The sequence below is a fragment of the Glycine max genome, chromosome 4 (genome assembly GCF_000004515.6).
Source record: "Glycine max cultivar Williams 82 chromosome 4, Glycine_max_v4.0, whole genome shotgun sequence".
Lineage (NCBI taxonomy): Eukaryota > Viridiplantae > Streptophyta > Magnoliopsida > Fabales > Fabaceae > Glycine > Glycine max.
In genome coordinates this window covers 10,692,372-10,705,968 of record NC_016091.4, presented here as the reverse complement: position 1 = coordinate 10,705,968, position 13,597 = coordinate 10,692,372, and the positions used below count along the sequence as shown (strand labels likewise).

The following is a 13,597-nucleotide window of genomic DNA, read 5'->3' as shown; positions in this document are numbered from 1 at the left end:
AATGATGAACAAATGATAAATAACTTAAAAAAGGAAAAAAGAGGAAAAGGAAAAGAGAGCAAGTAAAAGAAAAAAGAGAAGAAGAAGATAATAAAAATAAAAAGTCGTCTAGCTAAAAAACAACGCGCTTGTGAAAAGAGATTACTTCCAACTTTTCTTTGAAAGAATTCACTGATCATAACCAGTTTTTGAAAAAAAATGTGTATACATTTGAAGGGTAAATGCTGTGAAAGTTTTCCCGAACACCCAAAATAGACTCGGATGAATGCACAGATTGATAAAAGAACATATTTTGGAAACACTGGGTTAACTAAAGTAGAGAAAATGAATTATGAGCCCTAGCATCACATGACCGAATTTTTTCGATACTTGAGTGTCCACATAGGTGCATGCATGACTAGTTTTGCATAAAACTTCCAAATCATCATTGTTGCATTTGTGTCATGGAAATAATGTGGGACATCCCCTTTTATCCTTGAACCAAACCAAACCGTGACATATATCATGTCTAGTCATGCTACAAGCCTTGAGCCAAAATCCCAACTTACCATAAACCTTGACCCAGGGTGAGAATGTCAATCCTTGCCCTCGGAAGAAAACAAAAAAGAGAAAAGTTTTCAATCAAAAGAGTGGGAGAAAACAAAAAGAGAAAATTCCCAATCAAAGATTGAGAGAAAGCAAAAGAGAAAGGAAAGAAAATTCCCGATCAAGGATCGAAAGAAAACAGAAGAAATATGCAGAAAGGTCTTTGGACCAGATAACATCTGAACAAATACAGAGTTACCACCAAGTAAACAAAAAAAGAAAGGAAACCACGACCTAAAGTGGTCCTCTCCCTTCGATTGCCAACAAAAATCTTGTGCGTCGGTGGCTTGTTCACCTCACACTAAACAAAAATAGAAAAGGAAAAGGCCAAGAACACTCAAAGCCAAAGTTCCCACAAAAAAAAAGCAACACCATTCCCATGAAAAAGTCCTACTGATCCATGATCACGCATGTAATCTTTGATTTGATAGGAAATGATTTGCAAAATCAAGTCATGGCATATCTATGGCTCGGAATTAGGACGAAACACTTACCTGTGTGAGATCGATACACTTTGAGTGATTTTCTTCTATTTTTGTTGAACCCAGTGTTTCCTCTAAATGGTCATTTAGAAACAAAATGCTAACATCCAAAATCTCATTTATGGTTCTGAGAAGATTTCATCAGCATACTCCCCTTCCCCGATAGACACATTGTTTTTCATCCGAAAAGCATATGTTGCTCTGATCAGTTGGAAGTTTTGTCTCTTTACTAAAGCACGTTTACATTTTTAGTGAAGAAAACACCGAGACTATTTTAGTCTCACAAGCTATCCAGAACTACGTAGGTCTGAGTTCCTCATTGAGGATATGTAGTAGCAAGAGCCTCGCTTTTGTCGGCCGCCCCACAATCTCTGTCATACTGACCCTGCGGTCATGTGACATGCAGAGACAAATTATGGTCATTCCGCACACTTTGCCATTCAGACACAGTCATGTCCGATGGCACACAAAGACTAACATCGTCTTTTGTGCCTTTTGTCCTCCAGAGGCGGCGGGCCCAATGACATGCAGAGAAAAATTATGGTCATTCCGCACACTTTTTCGCCAATCAGACACAGTCGTGTCCGATGGCACGCAGAGACTAACGTCGTCTTCTGCGTCTTTTGTCATCTAGAGGTGGCGGGCCCGATGACATGCAGAGACAAATTATGGTCATTCTGCACACTTCGTCATTCGGACACAGACGTGTTCGATGGCATGCAGCGACTAACATCGTCTTCTGCGCCTTTTGTCATCCAGAGGCGGCGGGCCCGATGACATGCGGTGACAAATTATGGTCATTCCGCACACTTCGCCATTCAGACACAGTCATGTCCAATGGCATGCAGAGACTAACGTTGTCTTCTGCGCCTTTTGTCATCCAGAGGAGGTGGGCCCGATGACATGCAGAGACAAATTATGGTCATTCTACACACTTTTTCGCCATTCAGACACAGTCGTGTCCGATGGCACGCAGAGACTAACGTCGTTTTCTGTGCCTTTTATCATCCAGAGGCGGCGGGCCCGATGACATGCAGGAACCATTTGGTCCTGCACTTTTTACTTTTGTCATCTAGAGGCGACGGGCCCGATGACATGCGGAGACAAATTATGGTCATCCCCACGCTTTTGCTATCTGTAAGACTCGATGAGTGATAACGCACAGAGACGAGTTATGGTCATTCTACGCCCTTTGTTATTTAGGAGCAGCAAGTTGAGTGATATACGTGTAGAAACAAATTATGGTCATTTTGCGCCCTTTGTCATTCAGATTTCACAAGTCGAGTGATAAACGCGTAGAGACAAATTATGGTCATTCTGCGCCCTTTGTCATTTAGGGACAGTAAGTCGAGAGGTGGGCAGAGACAAATTATGGTCATTCCCCGCACCTTTTCGCCATCCAGGGGCCATCGAACCCAGGCTCGATCATGTCCAAAGACACGCAGAGACAAATTATGGTCAATCTGCGCCTTGTGTCAACCATGAGGAACGAATTCGATAGTATTAGGATGATGTGTCGGTACTGATCATTTTCAAAATTTTTGCTGGTTTCGCTGGCAGGGAGATTCACTGTCCGAATGGTGTTTCGCTCGAACGAAATTAGTGTCTTATCTTTACTTCCCTTTTATCTCCAATAAAAGACAAGTAAAGAGGGGCAACTGTCACACCCTAATTTCGTCTGGGGACCATCCGTTGTTGGGATGTGACCCTCGTTTGACCACTTTGAGGTACATGGCACCCATCGTTAGGCAATTCGTGAAGCTCCGTGACATGCCGGAAATCAAAAGAAAGCATTGTTGCACAATCCGTAAAGTTCCGTAACATCTCGGAAGCCAAAAAAGGGGATGATTACGTGATCCGTAAGGTTTCGTAATATTACGGAAAGAAAACAAGTATCGTTACATAATTCGTAAGTTTCCGTAACGTTACGAAAAAAGAATCAGCGAAAAAAGGCAAGGGGGTGTATTTAGTAAACAGGGGGTGCAAATACCAACCAGGTCCACTTGGGCCTTCCAAGAAGTTCTCTAGAAGGCGATGCCTTCTGGACGAAGCAACCTAGCTCGCCTGGGCGAGCTGGGTGGCAAGGTCCTCCCTCATTTTCCTATAAATAGGGGGAGGAGGGAAGAACAAAAAGGTTCAACCCTCCTGGTATCTGAGATTCACTTAAAATTAGTGAGAAAAATTGTTTCCGTGAAGAAAATCCAAGCCGAGGTGCTTCCGTAACGCTTTCGTGACATTTCTGTGGGTGATTTCGCGAAAATTTTCAACCATTCTTCGTCGTTCTTTGTTCGTTCTTCGGTCTTCAACCGGTAAGTTCCCGAAATCGAACTTTTCAATTCATTCTATGTACCCTTAGTGGTCCTCATTTGTTTCGCGTGCTTTTATTTTCATTTCATTTACTTTCCGTACCCCCTTTTGACGTGCTTTAGTCATTTATTTAAGTCATTTTCTCGCCTAATCAAAAATAAAATAAATTTCCACCGATCATTCGTATTATAACATCCTTTAATTTCTGTTAAAATGAATTCCGACCGTTCGGTCATGCCGTAACCACGTTTAAAACCAAAAAAGAGGAAAAATAATAATATAATAATAAAAAATATCTTTTAGTAAAATAAATCAAAAAAATCAATCAGACATTTTTCTTTGGGATTTTCCTTTCTTAATCGAATCGACTAATGACTAAAGTGAAACTAAGGCTAAAATCAATTCATAAACCAAACTTTTTGTCATCGCCTAAAAAAGCCATTTTTAAAGGTCCAATGCCTTGAAATGGACTTTTCCGCTTTTATTGGTTAAATGTAGATTTCTAAAGGCCTAAAATCAACATGTAACTTTATTACCTCTTTCAAAAATAAAGAGATCATTAATGGTCCAATGCCTTAATATTCACTCTCTTTTCAAAAAGAATCGAAAAATCATTTAATGGTCCAACGCCTTAAATGACCTTTCATTCAATAAAAACATATTTTGCAAAAAAGGATAAAAACAACTTAACCAAACACTTTGTTCTCAAAGAACTACGTAGGTCTGATTTCCTTACACTACTACAATTTTTAGATTTAACATCGCACGGTTAACATCGGTTATTCACAAAACCGATGTTAACAAAAGCGCGGTGGCATTTTTGTAAATAATTAGACATAGTTAACATCGGTTTCGGAAAAACCGATGTTAAGTACTATATATTAACATCGGTTATTTAAATAACCGATGTTACTATGGAGTAGTTAACATTGGTTTTGGAAAAACCGATGTTGGTGTGTCGTTGTTAACATCGGTTTGGTAAAAACCGATGTTATGGAGTTGATTTTAACATCGGTTGTTACCTAGTTGTTTTTAACATCGGTTATTTTTAAAAAACCGATGTTGTTGTCATTATATATTAAAAATCTGATTCTGCAGAACCCGCGCACTCGAACCCTATCGTTCTTCTTCTTTCTCCTTCTGCCCTAAGTTCGTCTTTGTCGCAAACTGGCCTGCACTTCTGTGACTGCAACCACATTGTGGAGTTCGTGTGTGTGAAGTTCGTCTCTGCCACTTATCGATTGAGGTACGTCCTTTCGTTTTAACATTAGGCGTTCCTCGTTTTAACATTTTCTCGCTTTCACAGGTCGAAGAAATCTAGGAAAGGAAAGAGTTCCGGAAAGGGTGGGAATCGATTTTGGAAGTGCATTGTGGTTAGCCTTAAGACTCCCAGGGTGTTCTTCTTATTTCTCCTTCTGCCCTAAGTTCGTCTTTGTCACAAACTGGGCTGCGCTTCCGTGACTGCAACCACATTGTGGAGTTGGTCTTTGTGGAGTTCGTGTCTGCCACATATCGATTGAGGTACGTCCTTACGTTTTAACATTAGGCGTTCCTCGTTTTAACATTTTCTCACTTTCGCAGGTCGAAGAAAACTACGAAAGGAAAGGGGGGGAAGCAATTTTGGAAGTCCATTGTGGTTGGCTTTAAGCCTCCCAGGGAAGCCATCGAAGGTATGTCTCTGTTGTCAAGTTATGTCTAAATATGAAAAAAATATAATGCTTGAAATGGAGTATGGGTGTGAGATGCTAAAGTATATTGATTGCTTGCTCTTGTACTATTTGCATTGTGGGGATATAGTGCTGGATTTGTTATGGGAAATTCTTTGATAAACCTAAAACTCTATATGTCATCTTAAAACCTAAAACCTAATGTTGTGATTCTGCTGTGAGGATATGATTAATAGCCTGGGGTACCTTTCTGCTAGTGATTCCTGTTGATTAATCCACTTGTGTTTCCAGAATCTAATTTTCTCTCCATCTCCCACCTTCCACCTCATGTTATTTTGAATAACCATTCCCTATTGTGATTGATTAAAAGCTTGTTTTAGATCCCTCCACTAAACATGCTTTGCTGAGTTTCCTGTTTCTTCAAGGTTCCTCCATCCACCATATTTCGATTTCAGAACTCTGGTCCACAGCTCACCATTTTCTTGCATTAATTGCCACTTCCATTTTCCAAGTAGTGTGAGGTTGAATGTTTCGATATCCTTGATGCCCAAGCCAGCCTTTTCTTTTGGTAAGCATACTGATTTCCATTAAATCCATGCAATCCTTTTGTGAATTGCCTTCCTTCATAAAAAACTTCGCTGCAGCTTTAAAAATTGCCTTCTGAATTTCTTCGTCCATGAAAGGTGCCAGAAGCTCGTTATTCTGCTGTAGATTAACAGTTTGAAACCTGATTCCATCAATCTTGGGTTGCTGACCAATTGGTTCTTGGAACCTATGGAAGAAAAAGGATTTCACCTCTTCCTTCACCTTGTGTGGGTCGTCAGTCCATGAACCATCAATGAATACACCCCTAATAGAATTTCTATTTCGGTTAGCATTCATCAATAGGTGGAAAAAACCTGTGTTACAATCGCCTTCTTTTAACCATCTTCATCTGGATTTCTGCCTAAGTAAGGATTGATGGGCTTGGGCAGCAACCCAAAGAGAATCATGTAACTGCTTCCTCTCCAATTTTTCTTGCTCTATTAACTGTCTATGCATTAAGTTCTCCTCCAGTTTATTTAAATCTGATTCCAGCTTTGTGACCTTTTTGAATGTATGTCAACAAACTTCTTCTTCCTCTATCATGAAGAATTCTTCTTCTTCTTCCACTCAGAGGAAGTGTGCTTTTGCTAGAAAGTGTGCTAGGCTGGTCAAAGAGCAAAGGGCTCGTTTCTACATCATGAGGCACTGTGTCATTATGCTCATATGCTGGCATGAGTACAATGATTCATGAAACACAACAAAAAAGATCTACCAAGTTCAAAAAAAGTTGTATTTTTTTTCTTAAGTCCCTCTTTGTTCACTTTGTATGAGATCCTTCCTGTTGGGCATGAGGTTTTTCTTGGAGTCAACAAGTGTACATAGAAAATTTTCTTCTTCTTGAGAGATGAGATCCCTTTGCTGTCTACTTATGAGGAATAGCTGATAGTACTTCTGCTGCAGGGAGTATTGTTCCCCTAGCCAATTATCAGTCCAAAACTTGATATTTTCCCCACACCCAACCTTCCAAGACAAGTTATCTTTAAAAATACTGCAGTCTAGCTGATGGTACAAGTTTCTAATGTCTCTCCACCAATGGGAATAGCCCCTTTTGTCTCTAGCATTTTGAAGATCTGACCAACCACCATATTTAGAGGTTATAACCCTAGCCCATAGCTGTTGCTGATCAGATGCAAAAGCCCATAACCATCTTCCCATCAAAGCTGAGTTGAATTTGGAGATATCTTTTATCCACAGCCCCCCATCAGCCTTAGGCAAACAAAGATCTGTCCATTTCACCCAAGGAATTTTTTTTTTATCAATATCTCCACCCCACAGAAAATTCCTTTGAAGGGATATCAGCTTTTTGACAACCTTTTGAGGTATCTTAAAGAATGAGAGGAGGTAAATTGGGAGGGCATTGAGGACATAATTTATTAGAGTAACCTTCCCAGCCATGGATATATTTTTCTGAGCCCATTTGGCTAATTTTGACTTGAATTTAGTGATGATAGGCTCCCACACCAGCTGGCTAGAGGGATTAGCCCCAATAGGTATGCCTAAGTAAAGGAAAGGACATTCCAGCTGCCGACAGTTCAGGTTATTAGCTGCTTCCTTGGCCCAATTAACACCATCACCAATAACCCCAAATTGGCTTTTGGCAAAATTAATCTTTAAACCATAAGCTAATTCAAATCCTCTTAAGATGGCCTTAATAGCATGAATGTTGTCCCACACAGCCTCTCCAAAAAAAACAGTATCATCAGCATACTGTAAGATGTTGATAGGCTCCCTATTCTTACCAACCAAGAAGCTTCTAAAGAGGTTTTTGTGGACTGCTTGTCTCATCATACCAGTAATGCCTTCTCCTACAATATTGAAAAGCAAGGGAGCTAGGGGATCCCCTTGTCTCAAACCCCTTGTAGGTGTAAATTCCTTAGAGGGGATACCATTAATCAAAACACAAATAGAAGCTGAATGGAGGCATGCTGATATCCAAGACCTCCATTTTGGGCAGAACCCCAATCTAAACAGCATATAGTCCAGGAAAGACCAAGACACTGAATCGTAGGCCTTTTCAAAATCCACCTTGAAGATCATCACTGGTTTCTTGCTTCTCCTTGCTTCCTCAACCACCTCATTGAGAATCACAATACCATGGAGGATATGTCTACCTTTAATGAAGGCTGACTGCCTTTCATCAATTAGCCCATCCATAACAGACCTCAATCTATTAGACAACAACTTGGCAATAACTTTATACATACAACCTATCAAGGATATAGGCCTATAATCATTGAATGACTGAGGATGGTTCAGTTTAGGAATCAATGCCACAAAGGAAGCATTACTTCCTCTAGAAAAGCTGCCATGGGCATAGACTCATCTACAAACCTTCTAAACTCTGGTCTCATGATATCCCAAAATTGTTTGATAAAGTTGAAGTAAAGGCCATCTGGCCCAGGGCATTTGTCACCTCCACAATTCCACACAGCTTCTTTGAGCTCAAGGTCAGAGAAGGGGGCAGTCATCTGCTCTCTTTGCCTTTGAGAAATAGCTTTAAAAGGAACCCCATCCAAAAAAGGCCTAGAATAATCCTGTTCAGAAAATCTGGTCTGGAAATAATTAACAGCTGCATTCTTGACTGTATTGGGTTGCTGGACCCACACCCCATCAATAGAGATACCTGGAATAGCATTGAAAGCTCTCCTAAAATTTATAATTCTGTGGAAATACCCAGAATTGCAGTCCCCCTCCTTCAGCCAAGATATCCTAGATTTTTGTCTCAAAAGGGATTCCACTGCATTTGATACATTCCATAACTCCTGCTGAAGGGAGTTTCTGATTTTGAGCTCTTGATCAGTCAAAATACGATTAGAAGCTAAGTCCTCCACCTCATTTAATTTCTTCTGAATGCTGGATATCCTGTTAACATCAATGTTCCCCTCTCCCTTACTCCACTGTAGTTCTGAATGCTGGATGTCCAGTAGAATTGGCTTGCAATTCTAGTTGTAGTTCTTTTTATCCCAGCATGCCCCCTATGGGAGAGTTATGAAATTCTTTCAGCAACATTTGAATCAATTCTTTTTTCTTCAGGAATTACTACCCGATTCTTCCAATACAACAAATTACCCTTGATTGTGTAATTTGTCTGTGATTCTGGTTGTTGTTTACACAACTGTATCAGTTCCTGCAATGCAACAGTCTTTATAGTGGCTTGTTCAATCTTCTGCAGTATACTAGCTTAAGGTTCAGACCAAGACAGCATCATCATTCATGACAAAGAATCAGCAGCTAGATTCTCCTTTCTGGCCTTGTATTCAATCACACAATCATATCCCAAAAACCTGTGTAACCACTGCTGTTGTTCAGGTGTTTGTAGGGGTTGTTCCATCAATGATCTCAAGCTTTTTTGATCAGTTTTGATAATAAATTTGTGTCCCAGCAAGTAGTGTCTGAACTTAGCTATAGCTTCAACAATTGCTAACATCTCTCTAAATTAGTCAGATTTCTTTTGCACTCTAGGTGCAAGTTTCTTGGAAAAAAATGCTATTGGATGGCCATTCTGATGTAATACTGCTCCAATACCAGTGTCGGAAGCATTAGTTTCCAGAATGAAGGGCAGCTGGAAATTAGGAAGAGCTAACACTGGAGCTGAAGTCATGACTTTCTACAATTGAACAAATGTTGTCTCTGCCTCTGGTGTCCACTTGAATGCTTCTTTTTTAAGTAAATATGTCAATGGTGCAACAAGCTTTGCATATCCATTGATAAACCTTCGATAGTAACCAGTGAGGCCTAAGAAACCTCTTAGCTGCTTGATATTGAGTGGTGTAGGCCACTCTAGAACTGCCTGCACCTTAGTAGCATCCATAGCAACTCCTTCACCTAAAACTATATGTCCCAAGTACTCTATCTCCAATACACCAAAAGAGCATTTAGACAACTTAGCAAACAAAACATTTTCTTTCAATACTTTGAATACAACCTCTAGATGGCATAAGTGTTCATGCCATGTGGAACTATATACCAATATATCATCAAAAAACACTAACACATATTTCCTTAAAGCATGTTGGAAAATATGGTTCATCAAACACTGAAAAGAAGTCGGAGCATTGGTTAAACCAAATGGCATTATTGGGCAAAATTTTGACTATGATAGGCAAAATTGCCTTATTGGCCAGAATTTGTTTATTGTTGCAGTGAAATTTTCTTTTTCTACTGGTTTAAGTTGATTATGGATGTTGTATTTTAATTGAAATGTAGATAATAGGCTTTAAAAGGGTTTAAATACACTGTGGATAATTTCTGTATGCTTTTTTTTAGGCTTATCATTTACTACTGCTAATTGGCGTTGCTGTGGAAGCTCTTTGATTATAGCAACTCCAGGTATGTTTGTACGGTCTACTATCTTTATATGTATTATGATAGACTACTGTTTTGACATTTGTCGTAGCATTAATATACACATATACTGCTGTATTTGTTTGGTAGATAAATTGTTTGGTAGACTATCTTTATATGTATCATGATTTCCTCTTGGTTGGAATTATTGTCTGATGCTGTTATCTGTGTGATATCTGGTACTGCTGTTAGTGTGTTGCTATCATCTGCATGGTTTTTTTTTATCGGCAAAAATATATAAATATTTCATTATGTAAATAGTGATGAAGTACCAGAGGTACTTTGTACATAGATAGGATCCCATACATATGGTTCCTTAGAAAAAACTAATACAGTTTAATTAGGAACCATATTATGGCTAATACATCTGCTAAAGCCTCAATAAAAATCTACCCTCTAGTGATACAAAAAGCCTTGTTCGTGTAGCATTCGATCTGCTATGATGCATGAAGTGGTCTTTCGGTTCTTTTGGGAAAGCACCCACTGATTTGACCCATGAGACTGTCTCCCACTATAAGGGAAGTACCTTGCTGCAGTTGAAGAAAAGGTGCACTGCATCTTCATCCAAATTGTTGTAGAATGGGCACAATGGATCAGTTATCTCCACTTGTCTTCCTCTTAAATTCATGTTCGTTGGTAAACGGTCTTTGATGAGCCTCCATGTAAATACCTTTGCCTTAGGTGGTATTTTAAGTCTCCACAGATGCGAGAAAGTCCCATCCTCTGATTCCCCCCTTATTTCCCCCAGCAGAAACTTATATGCAATTCTGGTCGAATAGATTCCACTCGAGTCTTGCTTCCAAACCCATCAGTCTGCTCCTTGTTGCTGTACTGCTAGCCCTACTGTTTCCTCTAGGAATTCAGCAGCCATTGTAGCTTCATTATCAAATAAGTTTCCCCTCAATTTAAAGTTCAATTCCCATTGTTCCTCCTTATGACTTCCCAAGAGGATGATAGGTTGCTGTTATTGGTTAGAGATTTGATACAGCGTAGGGAAAATAATGTCGTATTGGAGAAAATAATGTTGTTCCTATGCTTCCAAATCGAGTAAGTAAGAGCAAACCACCACCACTGCCATCTTTTTCCCTGCAACCCTGCAGAAGCACCACAAATATGCTGAATAAACTGCAAGTGACAATATTAGAAACACTATTAATAATTATAGCAATCATTGTTACTGCACAATATTTTGGTCTACTTTGATGATATTATTTTTACAGGGAACTCTCCTATTTTAATTCAACAATTGATCAGTCAATTGAAATCAGTCTTGGAAATGACGAAAGGCTGATTATTAAAAATCATGTCATTTCTGAGGTTCCAAATGGATCTTGTAGCTACTATCCACCAGACCTTCCTCCTTCTATTGGAGTTCCTCGTAAGCATCGTTGTTCATTCTAACAGCATCTCATGTCCTATTTTTTTTTTTGAACGGCCAAAGATAATATTATATATATAATAATAATAGTACCAGAGGTACTACAAGGAAGATATGATACAGTATCTCCTAAAAGACAAGAACATAAACAGCAAATGAAAGGCCAACAAAATGAACAGTGCCCAACCCTACAAATCGCAGACTAGGAAAAAGACAAAGACATATTTGAAGACCATTGGTGGAAAGGAACATTGAAGTCCTTTTCCCACCCCCGCAGCCATGACCAAGTGAGAAAGATCGAGTTATCCACCAATTTGGAAATGACGAAAGGCTGATTATTAAAAATCATGTCATTTCTGAGGTTCCAAATGGATCTTGTAGCTACTATCCACCAGACCTTCCTCCTTCTATTGGAGTTCCTCGAGGCAGCCAAGGAGCAGTGCTGAAGAAAGTTCTCCATAGGATTGCTGTGCAGAGCTCTAACTTCCTTGACCCAGGAATAAAATTCCCACCACAAAGGCATTATTTTATGACAAGAGAAAAAATGGTGGGATGCAGATTCAACTTGACTTTGGCAGAAGGGGCAGAGGTCATTTTGAAGGACAATCTGCCTCCTAATAAGGTTTTCCTTAGATGGAAGCCTATCCCAGAGAAGTCTCCAAGCAAAAGCTAGGGCTGTAGGGGGGATTTTGATTTCCCATAGCTGACGAAAGCCAGTAATAGGTTGGGAAGGTAACTGGTCAGCTTTGATACAATTATAAGCAGAGTTTGTAGAAAAAATCCCACTTGGCTCAGCTCCCCACACCCAAGAATCCCCTAAAGCTGCATTAGTGTTTATTATTGCAGTTTGGTCAATAAAAGCTGAAACACCCCCCAGTTCGCTGTCAAAAAGACATCTTCTCCAAGAAAATTGCCACTCCCAACCATGTTCTCCAAAGATTCCCATGCTTGCCACTGTCTTTAATTTTTGGGATGTTACCTGATATAAATCTGGGTATTTATCTTTAAGAGCAATTCCTTCTCCCACCCAAGAGTCTTCCCAAAAAAGGATTTGATCACCACTGCCCAAATTCCAGCAAAAATGCTTATTGACAGCAGCCATGCTGCTGTGCTGAGTAACAGATCTTAAATCAGGCCACCAAGAGGAAAAAATCTGCTTAGGAGGTCCCTCTTCCAAGCCTCTCCAACCCCTGTATTTTGAAGTAAGAATTCTGCTCCATAGATGATCTTGCTGCTGAAACATCAACCACTTCCACTTGATAAGGAGAGCTCTATTAAAAGCCTTGATATCTTTGACACCCAACCCTCCATTTTCTTTAGAAGCACACACTTGATTCCAAGCAACCCAAGCTATCTTTTTTCCTTCTAAGTTTCCACCCCAAAGAAATTGTCTTTGAATAGCAGTGAGCCTCTTAATGATTGCTGTAGGGGCCCTAAAAAAGGACATATAGAACAAAGGCAAAGCTGTCAAGACAACATTAATTAAAGTAATTCTGCCAGCCATAGATAGACTTCTCTGGTTCCATTTGTTCAGTTTGGCCTCTAATTTTCTGATTAGAGGCTCCCACACCACCTTCCTTCTAGGATTAACGCCTATAGGCATCCCTAGGTATATAAATGGGAACTGCAGAGGACCACAATTCAAGATATCTGCTGCAAGAGTACACCACTCCTCAGATTGGCCAAATGCACCAAATTGGCTCTTAGCAAAATTAATTCTAAGGCCAGAAACCAACTCAAAGCTTCTGAGAATAGCCTTAATAGCTGAAACATTATCCAAAGTAGGTTTGGAGATAAAAAAAAACTCCCAAGACAGGGTGCATAATATGTTTCTGATCCTACTCTATATTGTTCAGCTATTAGCACCTTAGAATATTCAACCATCTCTCTGAGGGTTTTGTTGTTTGTCTCTCCCCCCCCCCCTTTCCAATTCTATTCTGCCTCCCTCAGTTAGTCACATTCTTTGCTTTGCCTTGCTTACTAGTCCTATCCAGGCATTGGGGCTAAATAATAATAATAATAAAGAAATAAGACAAGAAAAAATAGCAGAAAAATTAAGAAATCCTAATCTAATAAAAACAAGAAATGATAATTAAGAAATCCTAATTAGCAGATAATTAAGAAATCCTAATTATAGAAATAAGACACACACACACACACACACGCACACAACCACAAACAACCACACACACACACACACCCATAGACCCCCACACACACACACACAGCCACAGACACATACACATACA

The 13,597-nt window shown here is 39.7% G+C and overlaps 1 protein-coding gene across 1 annotated transcript; it reads right to left on the bottom strand.

Moving 5' to 3' along the window:
• Positions 1-9,233: 9,233 nt before the first annotated feature.
• On the bottom strand, positions 9,234-10,598 carry LOC102670236 (uncharacterized mitochondrial protein AtMg00860-like). The gene is made up of 2 exons (XM_006579029.1): positions 10,497-10,598; positions 9,234-9,479 (listed from the first exon to the last, which is right to left on the bottom strand). The coding sequence occupies exons 1-2, from the start codon at positions 10,596-10,598 to the stop codon at positions 9,234-9,236; spliced, it is 348 nt and encodes a 115-aa protein (XP_006579092.1).
• Between the last annotated feature and the right edge of the window lie 2,999 nt (positions 10,599-13,597).